At 52.6% G+C, this 27,599-nt stretch overlaps 5 protein-coding genes across 39 annotated transcripts in view; 2 read left to right on the forward strand and 3 right to left on the reverse strand.

Annotated features, from left to right (window-relative positions):
• The window catches only part of ATG9A (autophagy related 9A), a 9,359-nt gene extending 8,052 nt beyond the window's left edge, over positions 1–1,307 (reverse strand). For 2 of the 18 annotated variants that reach the window (XM_070269293.1, XM_023642379.2), the window contains exon 1: positions 611–1,019. The gene's annotated coding sequence lies outside the window, so the exon portion shown is untranslated. Of the gene's footprint in view, positions 1–493 lie in introns of all 18 variants that reach the window. The other 16 variants (XM_001493040.6, XM_014740388.3, XM_070269284.1 and 13 more) reach the window with 16 other exon arrangements.
• Positions 1,258–7,532, forward strand: ANKZF1 (ankyrin repeat and zinc finger peptidyl tRNA hydrolase 1). Of its 8 annotated transcripts, none has more exons than XM_001493135.5 (14): positions 1,279–1,449; positions 1,714–1,891; positions 2,676–2,788; positions 3,006–3,108; positions 3,232–3,425; positions 3,833–3,945; positions 4,039–4,186; positions 4,470–4,698; positions 4,889–5,038; positions 5,671–6,154; positions 6,319–6,430; positions 6,562–6,729; positions 6,866–6,951; positions 7,180–7,532. In XM_001493135.5, the coding sequence occupies exons 2-14, from the start codon at positions 1,744–1,746 to the stop codon at positions 7,301–7,303; spliced, it is 2,172 nt and encodes a 723-aa protein (XP_001493185.2). In that variant the 5' UTR covers positions 1,279–1,449; positions 1,714–1,743; the 3' UTR covers positions 7,304–7,532. The 8 variants fall into 8 exon arrangements, with proteins under 8 accessions (XP_070125406.1, XP_014595859.2, XP_001493185.2 ...); XM_070269302.1 differs by having other exon boundaries at positions 1,313–1,419; XM_014740373.3 differs by lacking the exon at positions 1,714–1,891 and having other exon boundaries at positions 1,263–1,449.
• GLB1L (galactosidase beta 1 like) lies at positions 5,565–18,162 on the reverse strand. Of its 10 annotated transcripts, none has more exons than XM_023642383.2 (18): positions 17,925–18,162; positions 16,628–16,754; positions 16,283–16,449; positions 15,876–16,026; positions 15,621–15,681; positions 10,855–10,949; positions 10,566–10,755; positions 10,435–10,493; positions 10,212–10,333; positions 10,061–10,101; positions 9,744–9,862; positions 9,348–9,422; positions 9,156–9,245; positions 8,901–9,014; positions 8,497–8,628; positions 8,050–8,265; positions 6,536–7,897; positions 5,565–6,435 (listed from the first exon to the last, which is right to left on the reverse strand). In XM_023642383.2, exons 1-17 carry the CDS (start codon positions 18,146–18,148, stop codon positions 7,628–7,630), a joined length of 2,253 nt encoding a protein of 750 aa, XP_023498151.2. In that variant the 5' UTR covers positions 18,149–18,162; the 3' UTR covers positions 5,565–6,435; positions 6,536–7,627. The 10 variants fall into 10 exon arrangements, with proteins under 10 accessions (XP_023498151.2, XP_023498152.2, XP_070125401.1 ...); XM_023642384.2 differs by having other exon boundaries at positions 10,581–10,755; positions 17,925–18,149; XM_070269300.1 differs by having other exon boundaries at positions 10,581–10,755; positions 16,628–16,940; positions 17,925–18,149.
• STK16 (serine/threonine kinase 16) lies at positions 18,120–21,581 on the forward strand. 2 transcript variants are annotated; one of them, XM_001493184.7, is made up of 8 exons: positions 18,120–18,217; positions 18,599–18,788; positions 19,370–19,589; positions 19,848–19,981; positions 20,149–20,269; positions 20,395–20,490; positions 20,888–21,009; positions 21,122–21,581. In XM_001493184.7, exons 2-8 carry the CDS (start codon positions 18,703–18,705, stop codon positions 21,258–21,260), a joined length of 918 nt encoding a protein of 305 aa, XP_001493234.2. In that variant the 5' UTR covers positions 18,120–18,217; positions 18,599–18,702; the 3' UTR covers positions 21,261–21,581. The 2 variants fall into 2 exon arrangements, with proteins under 2 accessions (XP_001493234.2, XP_014595866.2); XM_014740380.3 differs by having other exon boundaries at positions 18,192–18,271.
• A 1,434-nt stretch (positions 21,582–23,015) lies between these two features.
• On the reverse strand, positions 23,016–27,220 carry TUBA4A (tubulin alpha 4a). Its single transcript, XM_001491910.6, has 4 exons — positions 26,752–27,220; positions 24,750–24,972; positions 24,295–24,443; positions 23,016–24,055 (listed from the first exon to the last, which is right to left on the reverse strand). The coding sequence occupies exons 1-4, from the start codon at positions 26,752–26,754 to the stop codon at positions 23,084–23,086; spliced, it is 1,347 nt and encodes a 448-aa protein (XP_001491960.2). The 5' UTR covers positions 26,755–27,220; the 3' UTR covers positions 23,016–23,083.
• Positions 27,221–27,599: the final 379 nt, after the last annotated feature.

Consider the following 27,599-nt stretch of genomic DNA (forward strand, 5'->3'; position numbering starts at 1 on the left):
AGAAAGAAACCCAACTCTCCCACCACCACCCCCCTGATCCTCCACTAAAGAGGAGGCCAAGCATGGGGCAGGGAGGCTGCAGTGGGGAAGAGGTACCCTTTCAACCTAGGGCTATGCCCACTTCCTCTGGTTGTATTATACAGGGCCACTCATCCAACTCTAGCATCCCAAGAAGTGGCTTACAGAACCTGTGAAGACTGAGTCAGTACAGGCCTGAGGGCTGGCCGCCCCTCTGGACTGTTTCTCCATTACCCCATGTCAGCCTCAGAAATTAAGCCTTTCAGGGTCCACAAAGCCCCAGACCCCAAACCAAGAGTCTTTTCTAAAGAGCATCTTTCTGGTCAACCCCTTCCTCTACTTCCCAAGCACCAAAGGCCCAGCAGGCAGGCATAGCTCCTGGATGGAACATCCCTAGTGGGTCAGTGTAGACCCAGATCCTGGGGGAATTGTGGGTTCCCTAAGTCCCTGGAGCCAGGGTCTGGGTGGCACTCACCCAGTCAGTGCAGACCCTAGGGCCGTGGAGTACATCCCAGCCTGGCCCCGGCGAGATTCCCTGGGTTGGTGAGAGCCCTGGGTCCAAAGGAGCTGACCAAGCCCTCAGGGAACTCACCCCTCACCGGGTCACTGTGGACCCTGGGCCCCTGGAGCCCGGGCCGGCCGGGCCTGGGCTCAGAGGCGCCTGCGGATGTTGGAGGAATGGAGCCAGCCCGACAGCCAATACCCCGGGTGGGCTGGGTTGCGTCCCCACACCCAGCCGCCACGACCCGAGCCCAGTGCGCCCTCTGGTAGGCCGGCCCCAGGCCAAGGGTTCGGCTCCCAACAGCGGACAGTCTCGTGCGCGGCCTCGCCGCCAGCGCGCGCCCCCGCCCGCGCGCCCCCGCTATCAAAACATTCGGGCGGCGAGCCTCCGCCCCGCCCGCGGCGCCCCTTCCCCCGTTAGCAGCTGCGAGCTCACTTAGGGCTCCGCGGGCAGCCCCGGCAGGCCCGGCCCAGGCCCTGGGATTCCAGTAGCTCGTCTCGCGTCTCCCCTCAGGAACGGTGACCTCGCTGATTCCAGGGGTTCCGTCGGCTCCGCTGGGCTCGGCCGGACCGAGCACTAGGCCGGGCGTCTGCCAGTCACTGTCACCCGCAGCTAGCCTGGCCAATGAGCAGAGGAGGTGGAGACAAGACGGCCAATTCTTGGCGTCGGGGGCGGGACTAAGGGCTGGAGGCGGGTCTTGGACAGCCAGAGGACCAATAGTACGCACTACGTGGGGTGGGGGCTCAGGTGCCGGCGACGCCGTTTGTCCTCTTTGCTGCTCCGTAGTGACGAGGTTGTTGTGGTGTTGCAGAAATCCCGGCTTCGAACTGTAGGCGTAAGCGCTGCTCGGCACCCCGGGACCTTTGGTGCAGCTTCCGAGGCGGAGGCGCGTCCACGCGGTATAGTCATTGCCGGAGCCCATCGCACGGGTAACGAGGAGCGGTCGTTTAGGGAACCTCAGTGATTTAAACTCTGTGGGACTCGATTAGGAAGCTGGATGCTCCCCATTTCACTCTTGTGTGGTCCGAAACTGGACGTTTGACAAAGCGGGCTGGGATCTCGGATTAACCCAGAGCAGACTCCTGGTGCCAGGGTGTCTTGCGGCGTGGGGGAGACCAAGTCAGGCAGGCAGGAGACGCGGCAGTAGGACCTCGCTTCTGGGAGCTCTGTTTCTTCCCTCCTTTCTGCTCCAGAAGCTGCTTCTAAGTAATTTCTGCTCAGCCATGTCTCCGGCTCCAGCTGCAGCCCAGCCTCCTGCGTCGGTCTCCCTGTTTGACCTGAGCATGGATGCTCCGATCCTTCAGGGCCTGAGCCTAGTGAGCCACGCTCCCGGGGAGGCCCTAGCCCAGGCTCTGCGGACTTCCTGTCCAGGTACCCGGGGAGGCTTGGTGTGGGCCCATGAGGAACATGACGGGGCTCTTTGGAGCTTATTGCTCTTCTAGGGAACACATTCTTATTGGTATTCCCCAGCTTAGGAGCCCTTGTTGACATGTCTTTCTACTGGATAACATTTATCTTAAATTCAGTTTCTGGGTTGTTCCCAGCACAGGCCCCTGAATTGTCTCCAAACAAGTTTCTTGCCATTGCTTATGTCTCGTCACATTACACCAGGGCTTGCAAAAGCACTTCAAAATTCCTAGATATATTTTCAAAATTCCTAGATATAAGTCTGAAATTAACTGGATTCCAATCAAATCATTCCTTCTTGCTGAATATAAAACAATTTCTTACTGATTTTGTACAACTTTAATTTGTCTCTGGCTATGTTGTTTTTGTACTTTTTGAAAACCAACTGCACACTGTGATTGGAAATGTAGGCTGAAAAGCTGGTATTTGGGAAGTGGTTTTTGCAGTTAAAAATAATTTTAACTTCACCAAAAAATATTTTCTACAGGATTCCTTTAAACAGTCCCTTTGGTTAATTTAAATACGTTTGATTTATATTCATTTTATGTACTTTTCAGAAGCATATTTATTGTACACAGTGACTGCTTGCCATTTTCTTCATGATTGCTAGATTATAAATTCCTTGAAGGCAAAGACATGCCATCTCTTCCTTTTGTATTCTCTGCTTTGTGTGTCAGACACTGAGTGTGATTCTGGTACTGTGGATTTCGACTTCCCTTCGATCTCTCAGTCTCCTCCCCTTATTTAGGTTCAAAGGAGAGAGGAAGCCCAGAAAAAAAATCACTCCAGGGTCCTCTGGATATTTCAGAGAAATTATTTTGTTCAACCTGTGAGCAGACCTTCCAGAACCACCAGGAACAGGTAAAAGACCAGGTGCAGGGCTAAATGGTGGAAGCAAAAGTAGAATGGTGGCTGAGGAGAGGTAGGCATTTGATTTGTCTGTAATTAATAAAGGTCCATGTTTTGATTAAGGCACTTAGTGTTACCCGGTCGTTCTTCCTGGTGTTCTGTTACTGGTCTTGGGTATCACAAAAGGCCAGGCTGGGCATATTTCCACTCCCTCTTTTCCTCCTACTAGAGGGAACATTATAAGCTTGACTGGCATCGGTTTAACCTAAAGCAACGTCTCAAGGACAAGCCTCTCCTGTCTGCCCTGGACTTTGAAAAGCAGAGTTCCACAGGTGATGACTGGTGGGAGACCTGTGTGGGAGTGGGACATGGGGGTGGAGGAAGGCCCCAGTGTAGGAACTTGAGGAGAGGTCAAAGATAGGCCACCAAACTTGTGTGTCACATGTTGTTCTCAGGAGATCTTTCCAGCATCTCAGGATCAGAAGACTCAGACTCAGCCCGTGAGGAGGACTTGCAGATACTAGCGGAAGAGAGGGCTGACTTTGAGAAGCCTAACAGACCCGGAGGCTTCCACCCGCATCGGATTCTTTTCCAAAATGCCCAGGGACAGTTTCTTTATGCCTATCGTTGTGTCCTAGGTCCTCGCCAGGCAAGTGATAGCACAGGTTGTGTGGGGAACTCCAGCCTTTTATACACTCGTTCTAGATTTCCCTGTAGCCTAGTCCATTTTTCACTCCTTCCCTTCCTTCCTGTTGGGTATGAGTATCAAACACCTGACAGGAGTTTTGGATTGAACTGGCCTGAATCCTGGAAAGATCAAGTGTAGTAATGGAATTAAGTTTGGAAACAGACCGATCTAGGTTTGAATTGTGGTTCTGTCACTTGATCTTGACTGCTTCTATGAGCCTCAAATTTCCTTATTTGTAAAATGGAGACGAGCTTCAGAGTGGTTATATTAAATGAGAGAACGCATGTGAAGCTCAGCACTGGCACTTGGTTTCTTGCTCTCAGTGGATGCCACAGATATGATATCTGTGCTGCTCCTCTGTCGTCCAGGTGCCCCCAGAAGAACCAGAACTGCTGCTACAGAACCTGCAAAGTGGAGGTCCTAGATCCTGCGTGGTGCTCATGGCTGCAGCTGGGCACTTTGCTGGTGCCATTTTCAAAGGGTGAGAGGGTGCTGCGTGGGGTGAGGATGGAGTGGATCCTGTTAGCCTGGGAGTACCAGCTGGTTTCCAGTACTGAGTCTGTGCTGTCTACAGAAGAGAAGTGGTGACACACAAAACCTTCCACCGCTACACAGTGCGGGCCAAGCGGGGCACGGCCCAGGGGCTTCGGGATGCCCGGGGTGGGGCTTCGCGCTCTGCTGGAGCCAACCTGAGGCGCTACAATGAAGCCACACTATATAAGGTGAGTTAGGTGTGCCAGATTGGGTGGTTCTCGAAGCCACACTTTTTTCTTTCTCAACTCATGAAATGTTCCAGTAGGGAGGTTGACTCCTATATCCTTCCAGTCTTCATTATTTCTGGGTAGACAAAGGTAGAATAGGAATGGATCCTCAGCAGTCTTAGTTCTCTCATTCTTCCTCCCTCTTATCTTCTACCTCTCCCTACACATGAACTCTGGGCCATTTTTTGGTTGGAGATTTAATAGCAACTGAAGATATGCAGGGCTGAGTTACTCTCTTCTCTAGGATGTTCGTGACCTGCTGGCAGGGCCAGACTGGGCTAAGGCACTGGGGGAGGCTGGGACAGTACTGCTGCGTGCCCCTCGCTCTGGCCGGTCCTTGTTCTTCGGAGGCCATGGGGCACCCCTGGAACGGGGGGATCCCCGACTTTGGGATATCCCCCTCGCTACCCGCAGACCCACCTTCCGAGAGCTACAGCGTGTGCTCCATAAGCTGACCACCTTGCATGTTTATGGTGAGTGTTTGGTCCTGATCCTCAGACTCCCAAGACCTTCCTGTACCTTCCAGCCCAAGCCTCAGGTTGTCACTTGTGCATCCAGATAATTTTCTAGCCCTTAGACTACAGCCTGAGAGCATCTTCATTGAGAGAAACCTGGACTGGCTTCTCCTCAGCTAAACTTGAGAAACATCTTGTTTTCTGGCAGGAGAAGACCCCCGAGAGACAGTAAGGTTGGACTTAACTCAGACACACTGGAAGACAACGAAAGAGAAGAAGAAGGCTATTGAGGAAGAAAGAAAGGTCCCCAGTGATGAAAATGAGGCAGCTGGGCAGAATGAGGACGCTCCCAAACAAGGTTTGAGCACCATCTGGCAATTGTCAAATTTCTATCTGGGTCTGTCCTGGAAATGCAGTGGCAAATTCCCTACTCTCATAACTGACCCACTTCCCTATTTCTAGATGAGCTCTTACACAACACACACACACAGGTCTGTTAATAATGTGGGGTACGGGGTACCAGTTACTGAGACATGTTTAGTGACCTTTCCAAATCTCCTGTTACCTCTTTTGGTCATTGCTGTATCCCTAGTGCTTAGAAAAGTCTTAGCGTGAGTCTCACATAGTTTACCTGTCTTACTAGATGCTGTGCTTTTGGGCTAAGGGCTGTTTCCCTGGCTTCAGACATTTGGCCCGCATGACTGTCCTGCTCCCCTGCTTTCCTCTGTTGAGCACCATCCTGAGGCTGCTCACGGAGAATGCCCAGAGACTTGTCTCTGCTTAGCTCCTTCTGGGCCTGGGCTGAGAGCCTCATTTCTGCATATGATACCAGTGGCTTCACCTCTTGACGTGCTGTTTTATCTTGGGTGACAAAATACAAACAATTTCATTTCAAGACAATCTGGATTATCTCTTTATGTACATTCTTAAGCATCTGGGCAGCCTCTGCTTATTCATTAGATGAATCTAACATGTCAAATTTTTTCCTAGGTTCAGGGTCAGAGGGGGAGGACAGCTTCGACGTAGAGTTGGAGCTAGTAGAGTTGACACTGGCGACCCTGGATCTTCGTGAGTTTGATGTATTACCTAAGCAGAAGAGGAGAAAAAGGAACAAGAAGGAGAGAAGCCGAGACCTGGAGGCTGGGGCACTTAAGACTCTTCCCCAGCAACCTCTAGAAGATGAGGCCTCACAGTCAGCCCAGGCACATGCAGCCCCTTTGGGGCCTTCCCTGGATGAGGTCAAGGCCCGTGGTCAGCCAGAGCTCTGGGACTTGCTTCTAGCTGCCTGCCGAGCCGGAGATGTTGGAATGCTGAAGCTCCAGCTAGCTGCCAGCCCTGTAGACCCTGGAGTTCTGTCTCTGCTCAGTGCCCCCTTGGGCTCCAGTGGCTTCACCCTCCTGCATGCAGCAGCCGCAGCTGGGAGAGGTTCAGTGGTTCGCTTGCTGCTGGAGGCAGGTGCTGACCCCACTGTGCTGTAAGTAAGGGTCCTCATGCCGATCCCTTGTGGGGTAGAGAGAGGATGATCTGGAGGCTAATGTTGTCACTGGCTACTTGAAAGGATTCCCCTTGGTCTGGTTGGGTGATGTTGGGAGATGCAGGAGGCAGGTTGAAACCATTTTTTTGGGTTTTCGCACCTAGGGACTCCCGGGCCCGGCCACCATATACAGTTGCAGCTGACAGATCAACACGTAATGAGTTCCGAAGGTTCATGGAGAAGAATCCAGACGCTTATGATTACAACAAGGCTCAGGTCAGCTGGAAAAGGAAGAAGCAGAGTGGGAAGGCATCATAGATCCTGGCTAGATCGTTTCTACTTTCTTAGAGTTTTACTAAGGATAGTGTGTATAGGTCTTACCTTACACTTTCCCGGGAATCCTCCAGGTGCCAGGGCCACTGACACCAGAAATGGAGGCACGGCAGGTGATGCGGAAAAGGGAGCAGAAGGCAGCCCGGCGGCAGCGAGAGGAACAGCAGAGGAAGCAGCGGGAGCAGGAGATGAGGGAGCAAGAAGAGCGGCGGCGCTTTGCCGCCCTCAGTGACCGAGAGAAGGTGAGGCTGCAGGCTCTCTCTTCCACAGCAAGACTTCCTTAGAGGTCTGCCCCTTCCCCAGTGTGCAGCCGTCACTTCTTGGGTACCCTCTCCACCACTGGGGCCTTGACCTTAACACAGCTTCTCTTCCCGTCAGAGAGCTCTGGCTGCAGAGCGCCGACTAGCTGCCCAGTTGGGAGCCCCTGGCCCTCAGATCCCTGACCCTGCAATCGTCAGTGTTCGGTATGTTGAGGGGGCAGGTGTGAGCGGGTAGACTGTAATGTCGTAGGGACCATTTGAGGCAAGTAGAATGAGAGCCTACACAGTACTCAGGAAGGCTTGTTGAGGGGATTTGAGATGTTCTGGGAACCTTTGGAGGGAAAACAGAAATGGCAGGAGGAGGGGTGGGGAGAGCTTGGATTGGAAAGTTTCTGGGGTACCTGGCCAGCCATTTTTCTTCCTCTTGTTCAGACGCTGCTGGAGCTGTGGGACCTCCCTCCAAGGCCTCATTCCCTTTCATTACCTCGACTTCTCTTTCTGCTCCACACGCTGCCTCCAGGATCATCGCCGTCAGGCTGGGAAGCCGTCTTCCTGAACTCTTACAGCTCTGTCTGGGGCCAGCTGTAGGCCCTGAGCAGGCACATTCACACTGGCCCTAGGTTTCTTCCTCCCCTCGAAACCAGAGAGTAGTATTTGGAAGACTAGGGAGAGGGCCATTCAGGAACCAGGGCAAAGACAGGGCCACAGAGGTATGTGGAGGTGCTACTGTCTCTGGAACTTTAATCACAATAAAGTTTGGCAAGGAAACTGCCCTTGTACTTACATTCAGGCCTGTGGCCTGTGGTTCCGTGTGGTCACTTTAGCCAGCACCAAGGGATCCTGCCCAGTCTGTGTCCCAGATCCAAGGGTTACCTCTCCCTCAGTGCCCACTTAGCTGCATTGGCTCAGGGTCACTTTGTACCTCAGCTGAGAGGGAATAGACATATGTCCTGTGCAAGGTGCTGTTGAGGATGGGCCTGTCCAGGAACTGGACTTGGGGCTGGGGCGGCGCATTTTCCAGCTCCAGCAATGTGATTTTGTTGAGGGCTCCCCTAGGATACAGCAGGGGTCTTGGCACGTAGAGGGTCTGTTGCGGCCCCCGCTTTGTCCAGTAGCGGCCCAAGTTAAACCCATTGATCCAGACTTGGCCCTGGGGAAGAGGGAGAAGAGAGGAAAATAAAGGGTCAGCTCTCGGGGGCAGAATTATCCCGTTTGGTTTCTAATCAGGAATAATCAGCCTCCTACAGGATTTTCCTCTCTTCCCACGCCACCCCCCACCCCAACCAGCATAGTCAGCAATACCTTGGTCCATCCAGGTAGATAGAGAAATGTGTCTCCACTTGAGCCTAAAATTGCAAACATTGTGGAGTAGAAGGTGGGGCCAGAGGGAGTTTGAGGATGTGACCTTTTCAGCAGCTGGAGGGGAAACCACCACTTTACAAGCTTATCAACTTTCAGAGGGAACATCAGCCACCTGGTAAGGATTGTTTGCCCCAGAACTGGTGGCTCTATGAGGCCCTGTGGAGAAGGCAAATGAGCATTCATCATTCACTAAGCTCTAAGTCTAGACTGTCCTTAAGCAAGCCCTGGGGTGCAGCTAGTGGCCATGTCTAGATGCCACAAGCCACTACTTTGTTACCTAACCCCTAAGGACATGACTCTTATTTATCTTTCATTAGACTCCTATCTTTCCAAGGGAGTTTGGCCAGTAAGAGCATGGGTGCAAGGGGGCTAGCAGAACTAGCTTACCTTGAAGTCACTGGTATTCGACCCGAAACTGAGCCTCCCCATGCTCTCCAGCAAGACATCCAGTTTGGCCCCCACTTGCCCGGTCAAAAATAGTTTGTGTTTCATGTTTCGTTCCAAAACACCATGAAACACCTGTGGATAAGAGTATCTATGAGAGGCAGGACCCAGCATCTAGCTTGTGGCCACCACACAGGAAGCCAGGTTAGGATGCTTATTTGGAGGGCAAAGAGATTGTAGCCCTTCTGTCAGTTAGTCATACATTCTGGAACCTTATCCTTAGTTGAACCTTTCCTCATCCCAGCTTATCCCTGGACCCCTTGCAAATGTGAGCAGGCAATGGGAAAAGGTAGATATGGGGTCTTAAGGCTCAAGGGTGCTAGGCAGGAGAGGAAACTGGGGCTTACCCCATCCACCATCACGTAGGCACGGTCATGGACTCCATTGTTTGGCACCCAGAATCGTGTTGGCTCAGAAACAGTATTGCTCAGATAGGTCCGATACAACACAAAGCCATGGTCCTGGGTGGGGTAGAATGAGTAACTTAAGACAGACTGAGAGAGAAGAAAGCTGCTGTGCGGAAGATGCTGAGCTGAGGGAACCTGTGGCTACAGCTGTTGAAGAAGGTTGCCATACTCACAAGATGTGAGGTTATGCCTTACCTGCTTGACAGCCTCAAAGGTCATTGGCAAGATTGAATAGATGGGCCCTTGGGGGCATAGGTAGTTTAGGAAAGCCAGCAAATCCCCATCCTATTAGAATAAGGGAGAAGTATCAGAATTGAGGGCAGGACAGGCTGGGCTATTTAGAGAATAAAAGGAGTAGAATCAGAGAAAAGATGGGGAGGAGCTTACCAGGTGCAGTGTCAAAGGTCCGAGCATCATCTTGGGGCTGGGGGGAGGTAAAGGTCCCAAGGGAATTTCCTGGAACTGAGCCCAAATTCTCTCAGGAGCCATAAGAAAACCAAATGAACAACCCCTATTCCAAGATCCTAGCTCAGGGTTCTTAACCTGGGTTCCAGGTAAAAGCTTCAGGGGATGCTGAAGATCCAGTCATTTTGTATATAACTTGTGTGTATCTCCCCAGGTACTCCCATTTGGGAGGGTGAGAAATGCTTCCATGGGATGCTTGGAGAGCTCTGTGGCCCCAACCACCACCACTGATTTATGGGATCCCTTTACAAACAGTTTGGGCACTCCCTTCCCCAAAATTAATAAAAGCCTTTGGCGCTTAGTCAAGTGGTAGGGCACCTTGCTGATGACATCTCGAAGAGCAAAAAGCTTAGGTGTGGGGTCCCCGGCTTCAGATATGGGTGCATCATAGTCATAGCTGGTGGTAATTGGAAGAAAGCGTCCCTTCTCATCAGCACCTGGGGTCAAACCAATTTAATTAATTCAATATATCTTTTGGATGACAGACACTAAGCAAAGAAATTCATACAGAGAATTCTGCCATCAGAGGGAGCAGTGGTGGCCATATCCAGCTTCTAGACATCCTAATCTACCAGCTCTCAAATTCTGATTCTTGCTACTTCCCTGCTTCCACCCCAGGGACTATCTGGACTCACCATTCCAGTATCCAAAGTTGGTACCTCCATGGAACATGTACCTGAAGTGGGGGAGGGTGGGAGGAAAGGTAATAGCTGACCCACTGAATCTTAAGTTTCATCCCCAACACCCAGTTAACAGATTCATGTTGGCCCCAGTGTCTCCAGTTACATGTTCACACTGGCTCCCAACTTCAGCATGTTCTCTAGTCCATTGGTTACAGAATGAACGGACCGTGTGGAGTGATTCTGGCCCCAGTAATCCAGCCAGCCTGTGTAGTACTCAGAGTTCACCTAGCGTGTAAAGTGAAAGGAACCGTGAGTGAGATGGGAGGTGAGCATGACCCATCCCAATCCTGCCTCTCGCTTTGATTGCCCTCCCTCTGGCTCCTCACCAGTGGCCCATGGGGTTCATACTTCCGAAGCAGGGTAAAGATTTTGGTCATGTTGTCAGCTGCAGAGAGGAGGCAAAGGTGAAAGATAAACATCATAGCAGAGGGGCCTCCTCCCCAACTCCACTCCTCACCCTTGCTCAGGAGACCTGGGCCAAAGTCTACAGTGGTATAGAGTCCCTCGAGGGAGCCACATTTGAGTCCCTCAGGCCCATCTGTGGTGAAGAGCAAGATCTCGTCTCCTAGTATTGCACGGAAGAGCCCAGCCAGGTGCCTCATGTAGTTGAAGTCACAGGCCCGGTAGCTACCATATTCATTTTCCACCTGCCAGGGGACAGGAGAAGCGGAGCTCAGCTATGAGGTGGAGAAGGTTCAGGACCCCGGCTCCTCCTTTCCCTTGCCCAGTCAACTTTCCACTTGTACCTGAATGCTGATGATGTTGCCCCCATTGTGATAGAGCCATGGATGTATCTTGGGCAGCAAGACCTTGAACCAGGAGTCCACTGCAGCAAGGAAGTCTAAAGGAAGGAGCAGTGCTCTGCTCATTAGGGTACCACCACCTCCGGAGCCCCCACCGCAAGCATCAGTGCTAGCAGTTTCAGTGCTGCCTGAACTCAGGGCTGCAGTTTGCATCCAACTTGTCCCCAACTAAATCTGGGAGCAGTTACTCTTGTCAGAAGAAACTCTCAACCCTAAGCACTTATATTTTTGCACGGCAATGAAATTGGAGCATAGGAAACCTTAAAGTTGTATTTCTTGTAAATTTATTTTTTAAATGTAAGAAAAATGTTAAGTACATCATATAGAGCTATTATTAGATAATCAATAAATACTTGAGATTGTGCTGAAGTAGCATGGGAATTCAGAGAAATGTAGAATGTCTCACCTGTACCCTGCTATAACTGACAGTCCAGATGACTGAAGCTGTCAAGTGAAAGATTATTATAACAGGTATTGTGCCTTAAATTCTCAACTCCTATTTGTGATTTTTTTTTTTTTTTGAGGAAGATTAGCCCTGAGCTAACTACTGCCAATCCTCCTCTTTTTGCTGAGGGAGACTGGCCCTGAGCTAACATCCGTGCCCATCTTCCTCTACTTTACACGTGGGATGCCTACCACAGCATGACGTGCCAAGCGGTGCCATGTCCGCACCCGGGATCCGAACTGGCGAACCCTGGGCCGCCAAGAAGTGGAACATGCGAACTTAACCTCTGCGCCACCAGGCTGGCCCCCCTATTTGTGATTTTTGTGGATTCACCCTCAGGGTCTTCCTGCAAGTTACTACCTCTGCCTGACACTGTCTCCCTGCCCTCCTTCCTGGCCAACTCCAACTCAGGTGTCAGGTCTTAACTCGTATTTCACTTCCTCAAGAACACCTTTGCTATTCCAGATTAGGGTAGATCCCCCTGTTACACACTCTCGCATCACCTCATACTCCTCTTTCAAGCACTTGACAGATTACAATGAAGCATTTCTTTCTGTAATTGCTTCCTGCTGGTCTCCCCCACCAGTGAGCAGGAAGCTTGTCTGTCAGGTTCACTTGCTACATCGCTATCACTGAGGACGATGCCTAGCAGAGAGCAGCCTCTCCAAGGCGAGTTCAGTGAAAGATATTTTGGAGGATATTTTCATATTCTTAAAACATTTAATTCTTTTACATTTTGTGTTCTGTATAAAGGAGGCCTAGGTTTTATTGCCTGCTTTAATCCAAGCATACATTAAATCTCATTCAGCAAATATCTATGGTTGCTGACCATGCACCAAGCACTGTTCCAGGTGTTAGGGATACAAAATAGAACAAAACAGACAAAAATCTCTGCCATCATGGAATTTCCTTTCCAGTGAGGGAGGCAGATGATAAATTAAATAAAGATGGTGAGTTAATGCCAAGGAGACAAATAAAGCTGGGAAGGAAGATATAAACTGGTGGGTAGGGGAGCTTAAATTTTAGAGCATGGCCCAGGGAACGCCTCCTGGAGAAGGAGATTCTGCAGGAAGACAGAGGGAGCACCTCATGCAAAGCAGGAATGTGCCTGGTGGGTTTGAAGAACAGCAATGAGGCCAGTGAACAATGAGGAGGAGAACAGATGTCAGGGAGGTGACCGGCCAAGTGGGAGGACTTAGTAGACCATTTTAAGGAATCCATGGTTCATATTCTGAATGAGAACCTTTTGCAGAGGTTTAAGCAGAGAAATGACATGATCTGAGATATATATAATTAAACTTCTATTTTAACAGGATCCCCCTGGCCGCTGTAATGAGAATAGACTACATGGGCGAGGGGCAAAGAAGGGCAACCAGTTGGGAAACTATTAAAATAATCTGGCCAACGGGCTGGCCCGGGTGCATAGTGGTTTAAGTTCACGCCCTCCACTTCAGTGGCCCGAGGCTCGCAGGTTTGGATCCTGGGTGCGGACCTACACACCACTCATCAAGCCATGCTATGGCAGCATCCTACATACAAAATAGAGGAAGACTGGCACAGGTGTTAGCTCAGGGCGAATCTTACTCACCAAAAAATAAATAAATAATAATCCAGCTGAGAGGTGGTTTGGACCAGGAAGGTGGCAGTGGGGGTGATGAAAAGTAGTTGAATTCAAAATATTTTGAGGGTAAAGCTGACAGGATTTTCTGATAGAATGAATATGGGGTGTGAAAGGCATGAAACATACCATAGTGTTTAGCCTGATGAGTTGGAAAATGGAGTTGCCATTAACTGACATGGGGAGATTGCAGGAATTGCTGATTTGGGAGGCAATACCAGGAGTTTAGCTATATCACTATGCCCTTTATTTATTTATTTATTTTTATTTATTTATTTGGTGAAGAAGACTGGCCCTGAGCTAACATCTGTGCCAATCTTCCTCTATTTTTATGTGGGATGCCACCACAGCATGGCTTGGTGAGTAGTGTGCAGGTCCACGCCAGGGATCCAAACCGCAAACCCCAGGCCGCCAAAGCAGAGCCTGCGAACTTAACCACTGCACCACCGGGTTGGCCCCTCATTAAGCCTTTTAGATCTCCAAAGGCAGAAGTCAAGCAGGCAGCTGGATATACGTCTTTGGAGGCCAAGGGATGGTCCTGACTGGAGATACATATTTCAGAGTTATTAGCTACTGGGTGGAATTTAAAGCCATGAGAATGGATGAGATCATCTAGGGAGTGAACATAGAAAAGAGAAGTGTCCAAGGACTGAGCCCCAAAACACTCCAGCATTTAGCAGAAAGGGAACTAGAGAAGCAGCAGGAAGAGACAGAGCAGGAGTGGTCAGAAAGATTGTGGGGGCAGGGGCAAGGACCAGGTAAGTGTTGTGTCATGGAAGCTGAGAGAAAAGTGTATTTCAAAGGACAGAGTGATCAAGTGTGCCAAATACTGCCTGTATGTCAAGGAGGACAAGGCCTAAGAAATCACCATGGATTTAGCAATGAAGAGGTCGCTAGTTTTCTTGAGAAAAACAAAGATTGTATGTTGGTGTTCTATTGATACTTTATCATTTTAAATGTATTTCATGGTCAACTGAGTTTGGGAAGTGCTACAGGGGGCATAAAGCTCTCCAGCACCCTAAGAAGTGGAGCAGTCCCTAGCAGCTACAGGGCATTAATCAGAGTAATCTTTTTTTTTTTTGAGGAAGATTAGCCCTGAGCTAACTACTGCCAATGCTCCTCTTTTCTTGCTGAGGAAGACTGGCCCTGAGCTAACATCCATGCCCATCTTCCTCTACTTTATATGTGGGACGCCTGCCACAGCATGACTTGCCAAGCAGTACCATGTCTGCATCCGGGATCGGAACCGGCAAACCCCGGGCCGCCGAAGCGGAATGTGCTCACTTAACCACTGCGCCACTGGGCCAGCCCAAGAGTAATCTTTTTAAAATGAATAAATCAGATAAAATTATTTCCTTGCTCTAATGACTTCCTATTTGCACCTGAAATGAAATCCAAACTCCTTGAAATATTGGGCATCTCAGAGCTTAATCTTGAGTTCTCATCCTTTCTTTCTCTATGCTCTTTCCCCAGGTGATGTCCCAATACCCTTGGATGTAAACGCCATATTTAGCCTGATGACTCCCAGATTTATATCTCTAGCTCAGAGCTCTCCCAAGCCCCACACTCACACATCCTATTGCTTACTTAATATCCTCACTTGAGTGTGATACGATAAAAATTTTACATGACCAGAAGTATTGCTTTTCCCTCCAAAAGTTGTCCCATTGCCACCCCTAGTCTTCTTTATCTTCCCTGTGTCAGTAAATGACACCACCATCTTGACTGGCCAGAAACTTGAATCCTTTCTCTGCAGACCCTACCCACACTGTCCCCACCTGTTCCCATCAAAATCTATCAACAAATCCTGGTGATTTTTTTTCTCTAACCTATATCTCAATTCTGCCCTCTTCTTTCCATTTCCACCACTATCACCCTAGTCAGGAGCCATCATCTCTCTCCTCAACCACTACAGCCATCGCCTCCCAATTAGATTCTCCACCTCCACTCTCGTTCCCCTCAATCCACTCTCCACGTCCAGGCTAAAGTAACCTGAAAACAAACCTGATATGTCTGGTTATACTCTTTCAATGGCTTTCTACTGTGCTTAGAATGAAATGCAAACTCCTCACAATGGCCTACAAGGTCCCATGTTAACAGTCCCTATCTATCTCCAATTTCATGTCGTACTGCTCTCTGCTTTATCCACTATACTCTAGCCATGCTGGCCTCAACCATGCCATGTTCTTTCCCATCTCTGGGCCTTAGAATATACCATTCCCTCTACCTGCTCGTTCTCGCCTCACTCTTCACATGACCAGAGCTTTCTCTTCCCTGGAGTCAAGTGAAATGTCACCTTCTCAGAAAAGCCTTTTCTCACCTCCCTCCCTAAAAGAGGCCCACTCTGTTATTCACGATCTCAACTCTTTGTCTATTTTCTTGTGTGGTATCTTTAGAGCTTGCGATAATCTTAGAGGTTTTTGGGTTTTTTTAAGAATCTGTTTCTTTCACTATAAGCTTCACTGCACAGGGACTGGGTCTGTCTGGTCCTCCAGTTTCTAGCATCCTACTGGGCATGAAGGACACACTCAATAAATATTCGAATGAATGATCTCCAACTTGGGGATCCTTTTGTTTTGGGCACCCAAATGACTCATTTTCTTGTTGTTTGCTTTTTTCTGTGTTACATCTTTTGTCTCAACTCACCTGGATCTGAGGTTCTCAAATGAATTTTAGGTTTTCGAAGCAACCAGGCTGGGAGACCCCCCTGAGACAAACATAAAGACAATAAAGCAGCATTTAGGTTTTGTTGTTTGGGAGTGGAGCAGGGAAGAGAGGGAAGAGAAGAAGAGAGGAAGTTGCGTAGAGGGCTGGAAGTGGCCGGAGAACGTGGGCAGATGGGTGTAGTCTAGGATCCGCACATGGTTGGCTGTGGCTCTATTCCTTCTCCAACTAACTCACCATATCCCACTCTGCACAGATGTAAGGTCCTGGTCTCAGTATGACCAACAGGTTCGCTATAGCTGCCTCATTCAGAAATGCAATGAGGTCCCGGCTGCCATGAAAGTTATAGACCCCAGGCTCTGGCTCATGGTAGTTCCAGGGCACATAACTGAGAAAGGAAGAGGTTAACAGGGCCCACGGTGGTAGGGAAGTGCCAGGGAGGCCCAAGGGCTCAGGCTTTGCAGGGAACCTCTGGGAAGCTGTTGGAAGGAGGTCCCTCGGCCCTTTCCCACACTTGGCCTGGAAGCCCTGGAGCTTTAATCCCTCCTCATACCCAGCCAGTCTTCCTGTCCCGACCCCCTTCTTCCAGGGGTAGTAGGAAGAGTCAATCCCACCCCTCCATGGCTCTCAGGAGCACTTCTTACAACTGCACAGCGTTGAGGCCACTCATTCGCATCTTGAAAAGCCGGTCTGCCCAAAGCACCCGCGGTACCCGAAAGTAGTGCAGGCTGCCAGACACGTAGCGGAACGGGACCCCATCCAGGAGGAATCTGTCATTATCCCGATCCACTACGAACGACCGAGTGTCTGCCTGCAAAGGGAGAGACCATGCTCAGCAGAGGTCTGGAGTTGGGGGTCAGCATCTGCCAAGAGCAGAGGAGATGGAACTAGCCCTGCCCATTGTTTTATGTTCACTTTCTTTCTCTCCTCTGCCAGATCCGATCCCACCTCACCGCACCCAGCCAGCCGGTTCAATCCTCTCATCTTACCTGGGGCAGAAGCAGCGTCAGGAGCGGCAGCAGCAGGGAGGGAAGGCAGGGCGGCTTCTTGGGAGCCATGGCGCTTACAGGGGTCCTGTAGTCAGAGACTGCGGTCCGGCGGTCACGTGGTGGATTCCTGGGAGGGAACTTGAGCGAGCAAGGGGGCGGAGACCACCTCAAATTGCCAGGCAATTAGCCTGGACTTTGTCTCCAGCCTGCAGCCACCCGCGACTCTACTAGTGTGTAAAATCCTCTATATCTTGAACCAGCTTCATCAGCGTCACCTGGGAGCTTGTTAGAAATGCAGAGTCCTACCTCAGACCTATAGAATCAGAATTTGTATTTTAACAAGATTCCTGGGCGACCCTACGCACATTCAAGATTGAGAAGCAGTGCTCTACTAGGCTGAGCTCCCTGAGGATAGGGAGTGCCTTGTCCCTTGAATCCTCAACTTCTAGCCCAGGGCCAGGCAGGTTAAATATAGATGAATGTCAGAATAAGGGGGCTAAAACAGGTTCAGAACCAAGGGAAATTGTAGGAAGAAATTCCCAGTGATGTGAAGTGGGCAGCGGGGGGGCAGGGGGCAGAGGGATGTAGCAGGTTACAAAAGGGATCTTTTTCCTAGAGAGCCCTGTTTCAGTAAAAGAGAACATCTAGCCCATTCCATCTTCTTTGGAAGTGCCCCCCTCTTCCAATTTATCCCTGACTGCCTGGGCAAGAGATATCAAGGACAACTGCCTGGTGCCAAGGCTTGGGAATTTGCCAATTTCCATGACCTCCTGCCTTCACAGTCCCAAGCCTGGGATGTGAGGACCAGGGCAATAATAATTATTATTTCTGTTTATTGACACTTACTGAGAGCTGTGTGTCAGATATTGTGCTAAGCACTTTACATCTCATTTAATCTTCAAATAACTCCACGAGGTAGATAATTATCATTCCCATTTTACAGATGAGGAACCTGAGGGTCGGAAATATTAAGTAGCCTGTCCAAGGTCACACAACTACTTTAGTAGAGCTGGGATTTGAACTAGGCAGTCTGATCTCACTGTTCATGCACTTAATCTTAGGTACTATTATACCTATTTTATAGTTAGGGAAAGTGAGGCTCCCAGAGGTTACGTAACTTGTCCGAGGTCACACAGCTAGTAGGCTGTTAAGACTGGATTTAGACCCTAGTCTGGTTCAAGAGCCTGAGCTCTTAACCACTGAGGTTAGGGTAGTGGGATACAGGTCAGAGCCTCCAAGGGGCCAGTACCCGCCCCTCCTTGCATCCTCCAGCGCGCCCAAGGATGAAGCCTCCTACCTCCGGCATTGGGAGATGCAGGTCCTGGGGGCCTCGGGCCGAGCCCGGCTTTGCTCCCCTTTGGCGTAGGTGTCTGCGTCTTGATCCCTACTGAAGGCCAGGTGTGGGACCCTCTGCGGGTCCTGGGACCCGTCCTTCTGCAGGCCTAGCCAGCCCCGGACCTGCCAGCTCCACGCCCAGACATCCTCCGGATGCCGGCGCGTTGCTAGGATACCGCGGGCCATTGCGCCAGCGCGGACTGATGACGTAACCGCTGCTTCCGGTCCCTGGTGCTTCCCTGCGGCCCGAGCCCGGTCAGTAGGGAGTCTGGGCTGGCTAACCCCGAACCCTGTGCGCCGAGGCTGGGGGTGGGTTCTGCAAGGGGTGGGTTCTGCAAGGGGTGGGCCCGAGCCTCGCTCCACCTTCCCCCGGAACTACCCTCTGCCCTGTCTTTGCGGCCCGACGGGCGTGGGAGCCGGGCCGCCCGAAGGTGGGCTGGTAGTGGAGGAACCGGTCAGGTAGTCGCTGTGTGGCCTGAGGCTTTAAGGCGCCTGACCCCGGGCTTCTTGGAGCTGGCGTCGCCAGGACCCGTTTTCTCTAAGTTCCGAGACCTGGGCCTGAGCTCTCCACATTGAGACCTCAGGGGTCGTCTGGATTGTGCGCGACCCTCTACCCTGCCGGTTTTTTCCTTCCAGCATGATCCACTGGGCCTCCAGGGCATCGCCTGGAGGAGCCCACTCAACGTGGACGCACCCTTTGGCAGCCTCAGACCGGCTTTGAGGAGGATGACTGAGACACTATGGGCCACGCGCTGTGTGTCTGCTCTCGGGGAACTGTCATCATTGACAATAAGCGCTACCTCTTCATCCAGAAACTAGGGGAGGGGTGAGTGTTTGGAAAGTGCTTAGCTGGTCCCCAGGGTGATGGTGATTGAAGGACAGCAGTCTGCACATGATAGGGGCACAAAGGTTTTCTCCTCTAACCTATTCTTTAACTCACCTGACAGAGCCTAGCCACGTGGTAGTCAAGAAAGTGGATTCTGGAGCCAGACCTCCTAGATCCACCTTGTGTGACCTTGATAAACCATGGTTTCTTCATCTGCTTAGCGGAGAGAATTATCTTGTCACTGATGGAACTGTGAGATTTAAATGAGATAATGCATATAAAATGGCTCGCCTAGTGCCTGGTTCAGAGCACTTGATAAAGGTTGACTGTTACTTATTTAATATTTTATTGAGCATCTGTCATGTGCAGAGCACTGTGTTAGGACCATAGGACCTCAGGGATTACTGTGTTCCTGCTCTTGAGCTCAGAGTGTAATAATCTTAAGATGTCTCTTAGAGCCACATTTAGGGAGGGTTTCTACTAATTGGGGAAGGCACCCGCCTCTTCTCCTAGGGACTTCCTCTGAGTCCAAGCAGTGTGGGAGGTGACTTTGGTCCTTCACTGACCCCTTTGGCCCACAGTGGGTTCAGCTATGTGGACCTAGTGGAGGGGTTACATGATGGACACTTCTACGCCCTGAAGCGAATCCTGTGTCACGAGCAGCAGGACCGGGAAGATGCCCAACGAGAAGCAGACATGCATCGCCTCTTCCATCACCCCAACATCCTTCGCCTTGTGGCTTATTGTCTGAAGGAGCGGGGCGCTAAACATGAGGCCTGGCTGCTGCTACCTTTCTTCAAGGTCAGAAAGTCTCCTGGCTACAGAGGGGGTTCCAGCAGAGCCAAGGACCAAGGGCTGTGGGAGCAGGCGAGCTTTTTAGGAAGCAGAGGCTGTGTCCTGGGTTTGACCACTTCAGATTTGGGGTTCAGAGGAACCCTAGTGGGACTGTGGGGTGTGTGTGGTGAAAGGGTTGATAGGCTTTTAACATAGGGAAGGGATCGGGCTCAGTGAGCAGAGACTTGAAACACAGCTCCAGCTGTGGGGAAACTTGTGTTGCAGAGAGGTACACTATGGACTGAGATAGAACGGCTCAAGGACAAAGGTAACTTTTTGACTCAAGATCAAATCCTTCAGCTGCTGCTGGGTATCTGCAGAGGACTTGAGGCCATTCACGCCAAGGGTTATGCCCACAGGTCAGTGCGAGGGCCCTGTGTACTTGCTGAGACAGAAGGAAGAGCCTCTCCAAGAGAAATGAGAGGTCTCTGCTCTCTTCCCAAGGAACAGCCCCATGATTCTTGCCCCCTGGGATTTCAGCCTCCCTGTCCAGGGATACTCATGGGTCATTTCCACTTCCCTCCAGGGACCTGAAGCCCACGAATATCTTGCTTGGAGATGAGGGGCAGCCGGTTTTAATGGACTTGGGTTCCATGAATCAAGCATGCATCCACGTGGAGGGCTCCCGCCAGGCTCTGGCCCTGCAGGTGAGAGTCTCCAGGTTCCTTTGCCCACCTGTTCCCCATTCTTGACCTCTTCTGGTGCAGGCCCCAATTTGGTCACATGACCATGACCTGTACCCCACTTTTGAGCTCTGGGGCCACTGTTCCAGGACTGGGCAGCTCAGCGGTGCACCATCTCCTACCGGGCCCCGGAGCTCTTCTCCGTGCAGAGCCACTGTGTCATCGATGAGCGGACTGATGTCTGGGTGAGGAGCGTGTGGGTGGGAATCTGGGTAGGGAGGAATGCTGCTCTGCACCTTTTGTCGGGGAGAGGAGCAGGTCTTTGGTTGCTAGTGCATGGGGCCCCAGGCACCATGTATGTCCACATCCCCCTCCGCTTCCTTCCTGGGACCTGTCACTGTACTCAACTGCTCAGGAAGTGGTAAAATCCCGGGGTACAGTTAAATGTCAGGGCTGAAGGCTGTGACTAAGCAAGGGGTGCAAAGGCCTCCAGCTCACCAGCAGTTTCTTTGGGCCCTGATGGTGCCACATGGCTAAGGTCAATATATACATTTGAGCTTATGTAGTCTTCTTTCACTACAGAATTAAGAGGAGAGGTATCTCCATTGGTCCTCTTCCTAGGAATAACCAAATTATGCTCAGTCCCTAGGCTGCGTGTTATATGCCATGATGTTTGGGGAAGGCCCTTATGACATGGTGTTCCAGAAGGGTGACAGTGTGGCCCTTGCTGTGCAGAACCAACTGAACATCCCGCAGAGCCCCAGGTGAGCAGTTACAGGGGCACCAAGCATTTCAGACTCCTGCCTGACATTCACGGAGTTGGAGCCATAGCACAGGGGACGTGTGCCCTGCAGTCACCCTGCCCTCCTCCCACAGGCATTCTGCAGCAATGCGGCAGCTGCTGGCTTCAATGATGACTGTGGACCCGCAGCAGCGCCCTCACATTCCTCTCCTCCTAAGTCAGTTGGAGGCACTGCAACCCTCAGCTCCGGGCCAGCACACTACCCAAATCTGAATAAACCAGTGGCCACATTGAGAAGGTGGCCCCTGTGCCTTGGAAAGAGGCCCCTATCCTTCATTGCCATCTGTCCACTCTATCCAGGACTGCTCTCTTATAGTTGGGGGCAGCTCAGTCTTCTGTCTCTGCTTCTGCTGTTACCCCAAGAGCAACAACTGAACAGGGGGCCTGACTGAGCTGGGGTAGGAAGGGGGGATGGGAAAAGGGAAACTGATAGAATCTGTCAAGGCTCTCAACAGGACTGCTGAGCTTCCATCATGTCTGCTCCAACTCTGGGAGCAGGAGAATGTATTAATAAAGTGAAAACAGCTTGGTGTAGATCTTAGTCTCATTATTCCTGCAGTGAGAGAAGAGGTACAAGGGGCCCAGAGTCTGGTTGTCATTTCCAGGGGAGCAGCCTGGGAAGAGGGACTGGCATAGAGTCAGGAATGGCATGGCCATCATTCCACATCAGCAGGCAGGCATCCTTACCTTAGAGCTGGCTGGTTGGCGGTGGGCAGTTCTAGTTTGTCTTAGTCAAAAACTTAAAGCTGCTCTGGCTCAAGCTGGCTTCTATGCCAAGAACTGGGACCAGAGCCCCCTAAAAGCACCCTCAACCCATTCTTTCCTTCCTTCAGTCCCAGGGGTGGGTAGCTTAGTCAAAGCAGCCCAGCTGGTTTGCCAGGCAAGGGCTTCTGGGTGGGGACACCTGAGGAAGCTTTGGGACAGCTACGTATGCAATAGGTCTCCCAGCCTTAGCCTGGGGGCAAGAGGAGTGGAGGTGGCAGCCATTTTGGCCCAGTCTCACCCAGATGGTTCTAGCTCACACATGGTTAATGATTAATGAGGCCAGTGTGGTGTGGCAGTATCCAGCTGCCACTTCCTGCCTACTCTGCTGAGTAAACAGGGGCCCTGCCTTTGCTGGGCTTGAAACCTGTTCCCCAGGGAAGGGCACTGCGTCCCTGAATCACCAGGGAGGGGAGGCAAGGGCAAGGTTGGCATCTCCTGCTCCTGAGATTGAAGCTTCTTCCCCCAGCTGTGCACACCCCCACATGCTGATGTCAGTGTGGGCCCTGGGGTGCCTATTAGCAAAGTTGAGATTTTCCCCAGGGTCCTGGCAGGAGGCTCCCACCACCTACGCCGAGGCTGAGGGCAGAAAGAAAGCACAGACAGAGGGGAGACAACCTGACTTTTAATGGCACAGCCCTAGGCCCCAGCAAAGCGGCAAGGCAGACAGTAAGCTATGCAAAGCTGCTGGGAGGTGCGGTGACACACACAACTCGAGGAGATTGCCCTTGTTCCCTCCCATCCCCCAAGCTTATGACTAGGCTCCGTGCCCAGGAACTCTGGCCAGCTCAGCCCCACTCCCAAGCCCTCATCACACACAGAGGTGTCCGGGCCAAGCTTGTTCCCAGAGTCAGTGAATGTAGAAGCTGCAGCAGAATAGGGTAGCAGTCTAACTCTCAAATACAGAAAGTGCTGGACTTTCACTCCTACTTGGAAAGGAAGTGAAGACATATCCTTCAACAGCTTGTGGCGGGACAGACTGGTCCAGGATTCGGTCCTCATTACCTCCCTATCCTGGGTGCCCCTGAGATCTTACATCAAGAGGGTCATGTTTCCTGGGCCTGGCAAGGGCCCTTTGGCAGGTCTCACCTTCAGCCACAGAATGGAAAGGGTCATGAGCAGCAGATAGTGAGGGTGGCGGCAGCAGAAGCAGCACAAAGGGGAAGCAGCAGCAGCTCAAGTGCTCACAGAGGGGACAAGAAACCGTGCTTGGAGACTCTTTATTTTGAAAGGATTCTGCAATAAACATAGTGAGTGGGCTCCAGGCAGCTCTTCTATTCTTCTCCCTCATCCTCGTCCTCATAGGAGTCGATGCCCACCTCCTCGTAATCCTTCTCCAGAGCAGCCATATCCTCCCGGGCCTCGGAGAACTCACCCTCCTCCATGCCCTCACCCACGTACCAGTGCACAAACGCCCTCTTGGCATACATCAGGTCGAACTTGTGGTCCAGGCGGGCCCAGGCCTCGGCGATGGCAGTTGTGTTGCTCAGCATGCACACGGCACGCTGCACCTTGGCCAGGTCACCCCCGGGCACCACAGTGGGTGGCTGGTAGTTGATACCAACCTTGAAGCCCGTGGGGCACCAGTCCACGAACTGAATACTGCGCTTGGTCTTGATGGCAGCGATGGCGGCATTGACATCTTTGGGTACCACGTCTCCACGGTACAGCAGGCAGCAGGCCATGTACTTGCCATGACGGGGATCACACTTCACCATCTGGTTGGTAGGCTCGAAGCAGGCATTGGTGATCTCTGCCACTGACAGCTGCTCGTGGTAGGCCTTCTCTGCAGAGATGACTGGCGCATAGGTGGCCAGGGGGAAGTGGATGCGAGGGTAGGGCACCAGGTTGGTCTGGAACTCTGTCAGGTCCACGTTGAGGGCCCCGTCAAAGCGCAGGGAAGCTGTGATGGAGGAGACAATTTGGCTGATGAGGCGGTTGAGGTTGGTGTAGGTGGGGCGCTCGATGTCCAGGTTGCGACGGCAGATGTCATAGATGGCTTCATTGTCCACCATGAAGGCACAGTCTGAGTGCTCCAGGGTGGTGTGGGTGGTCAGGATGGAGTTGTAGGGCTCGACCACAGCCGTGGACACCTGGGGAGCTGGGTAGATAGAGAACTCCAGCTTGGATTTCTTGCCATAGTCGACAGAGAGCCGCTCCATGAGGAGGGAGGTGAAGCCAGAGCCAGTGCCCCCTCCAAAGCTGTGAAACACCAGGAAGCCCTGAAGACCTGTGCACTGGTCAGACTGAAAGACAAGAAAAAGAGCAATGTGGGTAGGGAAGGCGTCTGAGGAACACTATCTTCTGGTTCCACTAAACCCTAAAATATCTCAGGAGTCAGGGCAAAGATGAGTATTCTACAGCAGCAGCACACTCGAACACATACAGTTAGAAATGACCCCCTGATATGGATCTGGAAAAAACAAACGTTCCTGACCATTAACATCATCTCTAAAGCTCCCTGCCTTTTGTCCCAAATTCTCACCAGCTTGCGGATCCGGTCCAGCACGGGGTCAATGATCTCCTTGCCAATAGTATAGTGACCACGGGCATAGTTGTTAGCGGCATCCTCTTTTCCAGTGATGAGCTGCTCTGGGTGGAAGAGCTGCCGGTATGGGCCATTTCGGATCTCATCTGGAAGGGCATAAACCACATTAGGGCACAAACCACAAGGCTGTGCTCAGCAGGGACCTCCCTCCCCCAGGCTGGTGGCTGCGGTCGGGTGTTTGGAAGAGCTCATCCTTCTGCCAGCCTGAGATACCAGTGTGAGGGAGAAACCCAGACCTGCTGCCCAGACCGGCCTGCGATAAGTTTGCCTTCTTTAGCTTTAAACAGGGGAAGTTTTCAGGGCCAGGAAAGCCAGGTCTAGACCCCCTCCCTCCAGAGAGAAGCTTAGAGACACTCTCCACTCCCCTCAATTCCACCCCCTCTTCCTCTCACCAATTACAGTGGGCTCCAAATCCACAAACACTGCCCTGGGCACATGCTTTCCGGCACCGGTTTCACAGAAGAAGGTGGTGAAGGAGTCGTCCCCTCCTCCAATGGTCTTGTCACTGGGCATCTGCCCATCAGGCTGAATCCCATGTTCCAGACAGTAGAGCTCCCAGCAGGCATTGCCCATCTGGACACCTGCCTGCCCCACATGGACTGAGATGCATTCACGCTGAGGGATAGAGAGAGGGGAAACAGCATAAGCCCCACATCTAAAGTCCTCACCTGATGAGCCTCTCTCCCACCCTATCACCTACCAGCTAGGATGACTCACTTGGCAAAAGTGGAGGTTTGGGCTGGGCTGAGGTCAGAAGAGGCTGGCAGCCTGCCCAGGCTCCCCTGCATTGCACTTCCCAACCTTAGTCTACTACATGGGGACCTTGTCAAGAAAGAGCTGTGGCTCCTCATGACCCTGCCACATTCTCAGGATACTCAGGGAGGACAGAAAGGGCAAATGCATATGAGCAGGGCAGACACTGCAGTAACTGAGACAAGGATGAGTGACTTTCCACCTGTTCCTGACCCTACTCCCACAAACCAGCATCTCAAGAGCCTCAGAAGGCACAGAAGGCTTTCCCAGAGCAGGGAGGTAATAGCTAGAGGCCCCCACTTGGTTAATTCTTTGCTTTGAGGTTGAACAACTAGAATTTCACATTACTCTCCTTCTTTCTTTCCCGTGGGCTCCAGAGGTGTCTCTGCCTTGCAGTCTGGCATCAACTGACCACACTGGCCGTCAGGATGCCGTCTCCCCACCTGTAAATCCCATCTGGCTCTGGGGATCAATCCCATCTGGCTCCTTTCCCCACTTCCACCCCCCACACTCTGGGTGTCTTCACCACCTTCATCAATGCGCAGCCCTCACACAAATAGCACAGATGGCAGGTGCAGGCAATAAGGGGCAGGTGCGGGTAATAAGGGGCAACAAGCATGGTGGGCACTGGGGCACTCGCAGCCCTAGGCTTGACCCTGCCAGTCTGAAATTAACTCCTAAAGAGCCAAAGTGGTTCGGGCGCAGGGGTCGCCCAGCCTCCCTTCCCAACACCGAAATGGCGGGGTGACGGTTTCCAAATACCCAGAAAAGGAAGCGGAACCTGTGGTGAGGCCCCGGAGGTAACCCGCCCTGCCCTGGGTAGAGTGAGCGCCATCCTGCACCCCAGCCCTGCATTCGCCCCCCCCCCCCCCCCCCCAGATTCTTTCCAGTTACATCCCAGCCGAAAGCGAGGATTGGATTTCGGCCGCGGTCCCTGGGCTATAAATACCACCCCCCTACACACCTCTCCCCCCTCCCCCCAACCTGGCCTCAGCCCGCGCTCTCGCTCAGCGCCAGCTGTCTCTGCCCGTCCGCGTACCCGAGCTCTGGCTGCAGAGGGGCCGGCTCGCCTCACGAGGCCGAACCCCATTCTTGCCACCCCTTCTGGCTCAGAAGCGGGGTGCTGAGTCACGGGGGTGGGGGGGAAGCGGGTAGGAGGGATGTACACAGTGGGAGGAAAAGGGGATGCTGGACCCAGTAATTTGACCCCTTTCCACCTTCCTGCTCCAAGCACGTGTTTAGTCAGTTCCAAGGACCGCGGGGAGGGGGAAGACGCTAGGGACAGGGGGCAGCCAAGCGGGTCCTCCTTCGCCCGCGGAAAGGACCGGGCGCGGGACCGCGTGACTCCCTTCCGGAGGGTTAGGGCACAAATACTTGGTGGAGCAGGAGAAGATTTCCAGGAGGAGTCGTCTCTGCTAGTGAAGAATCCAACCCCACGCCATCTCCCTTCCCCAGACTCCGAAAGTGGACGACACGGCTCGGCCAAAGTCACCAGGAGGGGGTGGGGGGAATGCAAAAACCCTCGCATCTCCTCGACACCCGGAACGCGGGATGGAGGGCCCCGAGCATCCCGGGAGGGAGCGTCCCCGAAGAAGAGGGGCAATTAGGGGACGGGTGCGACCCCAGCGGGGCCGCACTCACCATGGCGAGTCGGGCGGTGAGTCTCACGTAGAGTCCGGGTGACGGGTCTCGGTGAGAAGTGCGCTAGCTGCAGTGCCGCACCGCCCTTATAGGCGAGGGGCGGGCCCGCGCGCTCCGCTCGCCCAATAGGGGATGGGAGGCCCGGAGGCCACGCCCCCGAAGGGCAGGCAGCCCCGAGGGGTGGGGTCAGGCGGTTCCCCTCCCCCTACCGGACCTGGATCTCTCACCTGTCCAACTTGGGTTAGGTGTAGCCGCCCGGGCTTTAACCCTTCGCTCCCGGGTTTGAGCCGACGCTCCGGGTTCCCCAGCTCCGCTGCGGGGACGCAGGGCGCGGGGCCAGCGCGCGTGCCGCCTGCACCTGCGTCATGGGGGCGCCCGTCGCTCAGGTGTTCTGATTTGGGCCGAAGGCTGTAGAGGCTGTCCTTCCTAAGTGGCTGCAGCCGGCCTTCGCCCGTGCCCTCCCCGCCCCGCCTCCCTGGAGGCTCTGGCTGACCGCCTGGCTCTAGCCCCGGAAAGCTCTTGCAGCGGCACGCGGCCTGCTGGTCCCCGGCCGGGACGGCTGGCCTTCGCCAACGCCTGCGGGCGGCCGAGGACCGGGGGCTGCACAGCCTGAGCCCCAGGATGCCGATCTCTTAAGCTGCCCCGCAAAGCCAAGCCCCGCAACCTGTCTGCTAGGGCTGACCCAGGGAATCTGCTGCGGGTCCCCAGCTGCCCACCGGTCAGCGGCTCCGTCATCATCGCCGTCACTATTAGCGAGCCCTGGCCGCTGCCACCTGCCCGCTTTCCTGCTGCCAGAACCGCCGGCGCTCTGGACTGAAGCTCTCAGGACCTGGATTCGCATCCTGACT

This window comes from Equus caballus, chromosome 6 (genome assembly GCF_041296265.1).
Source record: "Equus caballus isolate H_3958 breed thoroughbred chromosome 6, TB-T2T, whole genome shotgun sequence".
Classification (NCBI taxonomy): domain Eukaryota; kingdom Metazoa; phylum Chordata; class Mammalia; order Perissodactyla; family Equidae; genus Equus; species Equus caballus.

Excerpts from the sequence above, each read along its gene's own strand:
- ANKZF1 (XM_001493135.5), top strand. The coding sequence starts at position 1,744 with ATGTCTCCGGCTCCAGCTGCAGCCCAGCCTCCTGCGTCGGTCTCCCTG. Across the intron at positions 4,187-4,469 it reads ATGAAGCCACACTATATAAG|GATGTTCGTGACCTGCTGGC; the intron begins GTGAGTTAGGTG and ends TCTCTTCTCTAG. Across the intron at positions 4,699-4,888 it reads GACCACCTTGCATGTTTATG|GAGAAGACCCCCGAGAGACA; the intron begins GTGAGTGTTTGG and ends GTTTTCTGGCAG.
- GLB1L (XM_023642383.2), bottom strand. The coding sequence starts at position 18,148 with ATGGCCCGCGGTATCCTAGCAACGCGCCGGCATCCGGAGGATGTCTGG. Across the intron at positions 16,755-17,924 it reads TGCATCTCCCAATGCCGGAG|GAATCCACCACGTGACCGCC; the intron begins GTAGGAGGCTTC and ends GTTCCCTCCCAG. Across the intron at positions 10,102-10,211 it reads TTGGGAGCCAGTGTGAACAT|GTACATGTTCCATGGAGGTA; the intron begins GTAACTGGAGAC and ends CCCCCACTTCAG.
- STK16 (XM_001493184.7), top strand. The coding sequence starts at position 18,703 with ATGGGCCACGCGCTGTGTGTCTGCTCTCGGGGAACTGTCATCATTGAC. Across the intron at positions 19,590-19,847 it reads TGCTGCTACCTTTCTTCAAG|AGAGGTACACTATGGACTGA; the intron begins GTCAGAAAGTCT and ends CTTGTGTTGCAG. Across the intron at positions 20,270-20,394 it reads GCCAGGCTCTGGCCCTGCAG|GACTGGGCAGCTCAGCGGTG; the intron begins GTGAGAGTCTCC and ends CCACTGTTCCAG.
- TUBA4A (XM_001491910.6), bottom strand. Across the intron at positions 24,444-24,749 it reads TTTGGAGCCCACTGTAATTG|ATGAGATCCGAAATGGCCCA; the intron begins GTGAGAGGAAGA and ends ATGCCCTTCCAG. Across the intron at positions 24,056-24,294 it reads TGGACCGGATCCGCAAGCTG|TCTGACCAGTGCACAGGTCT; the intron begins GTGAGAATTTGG and ends CTTGTCTTTCAG.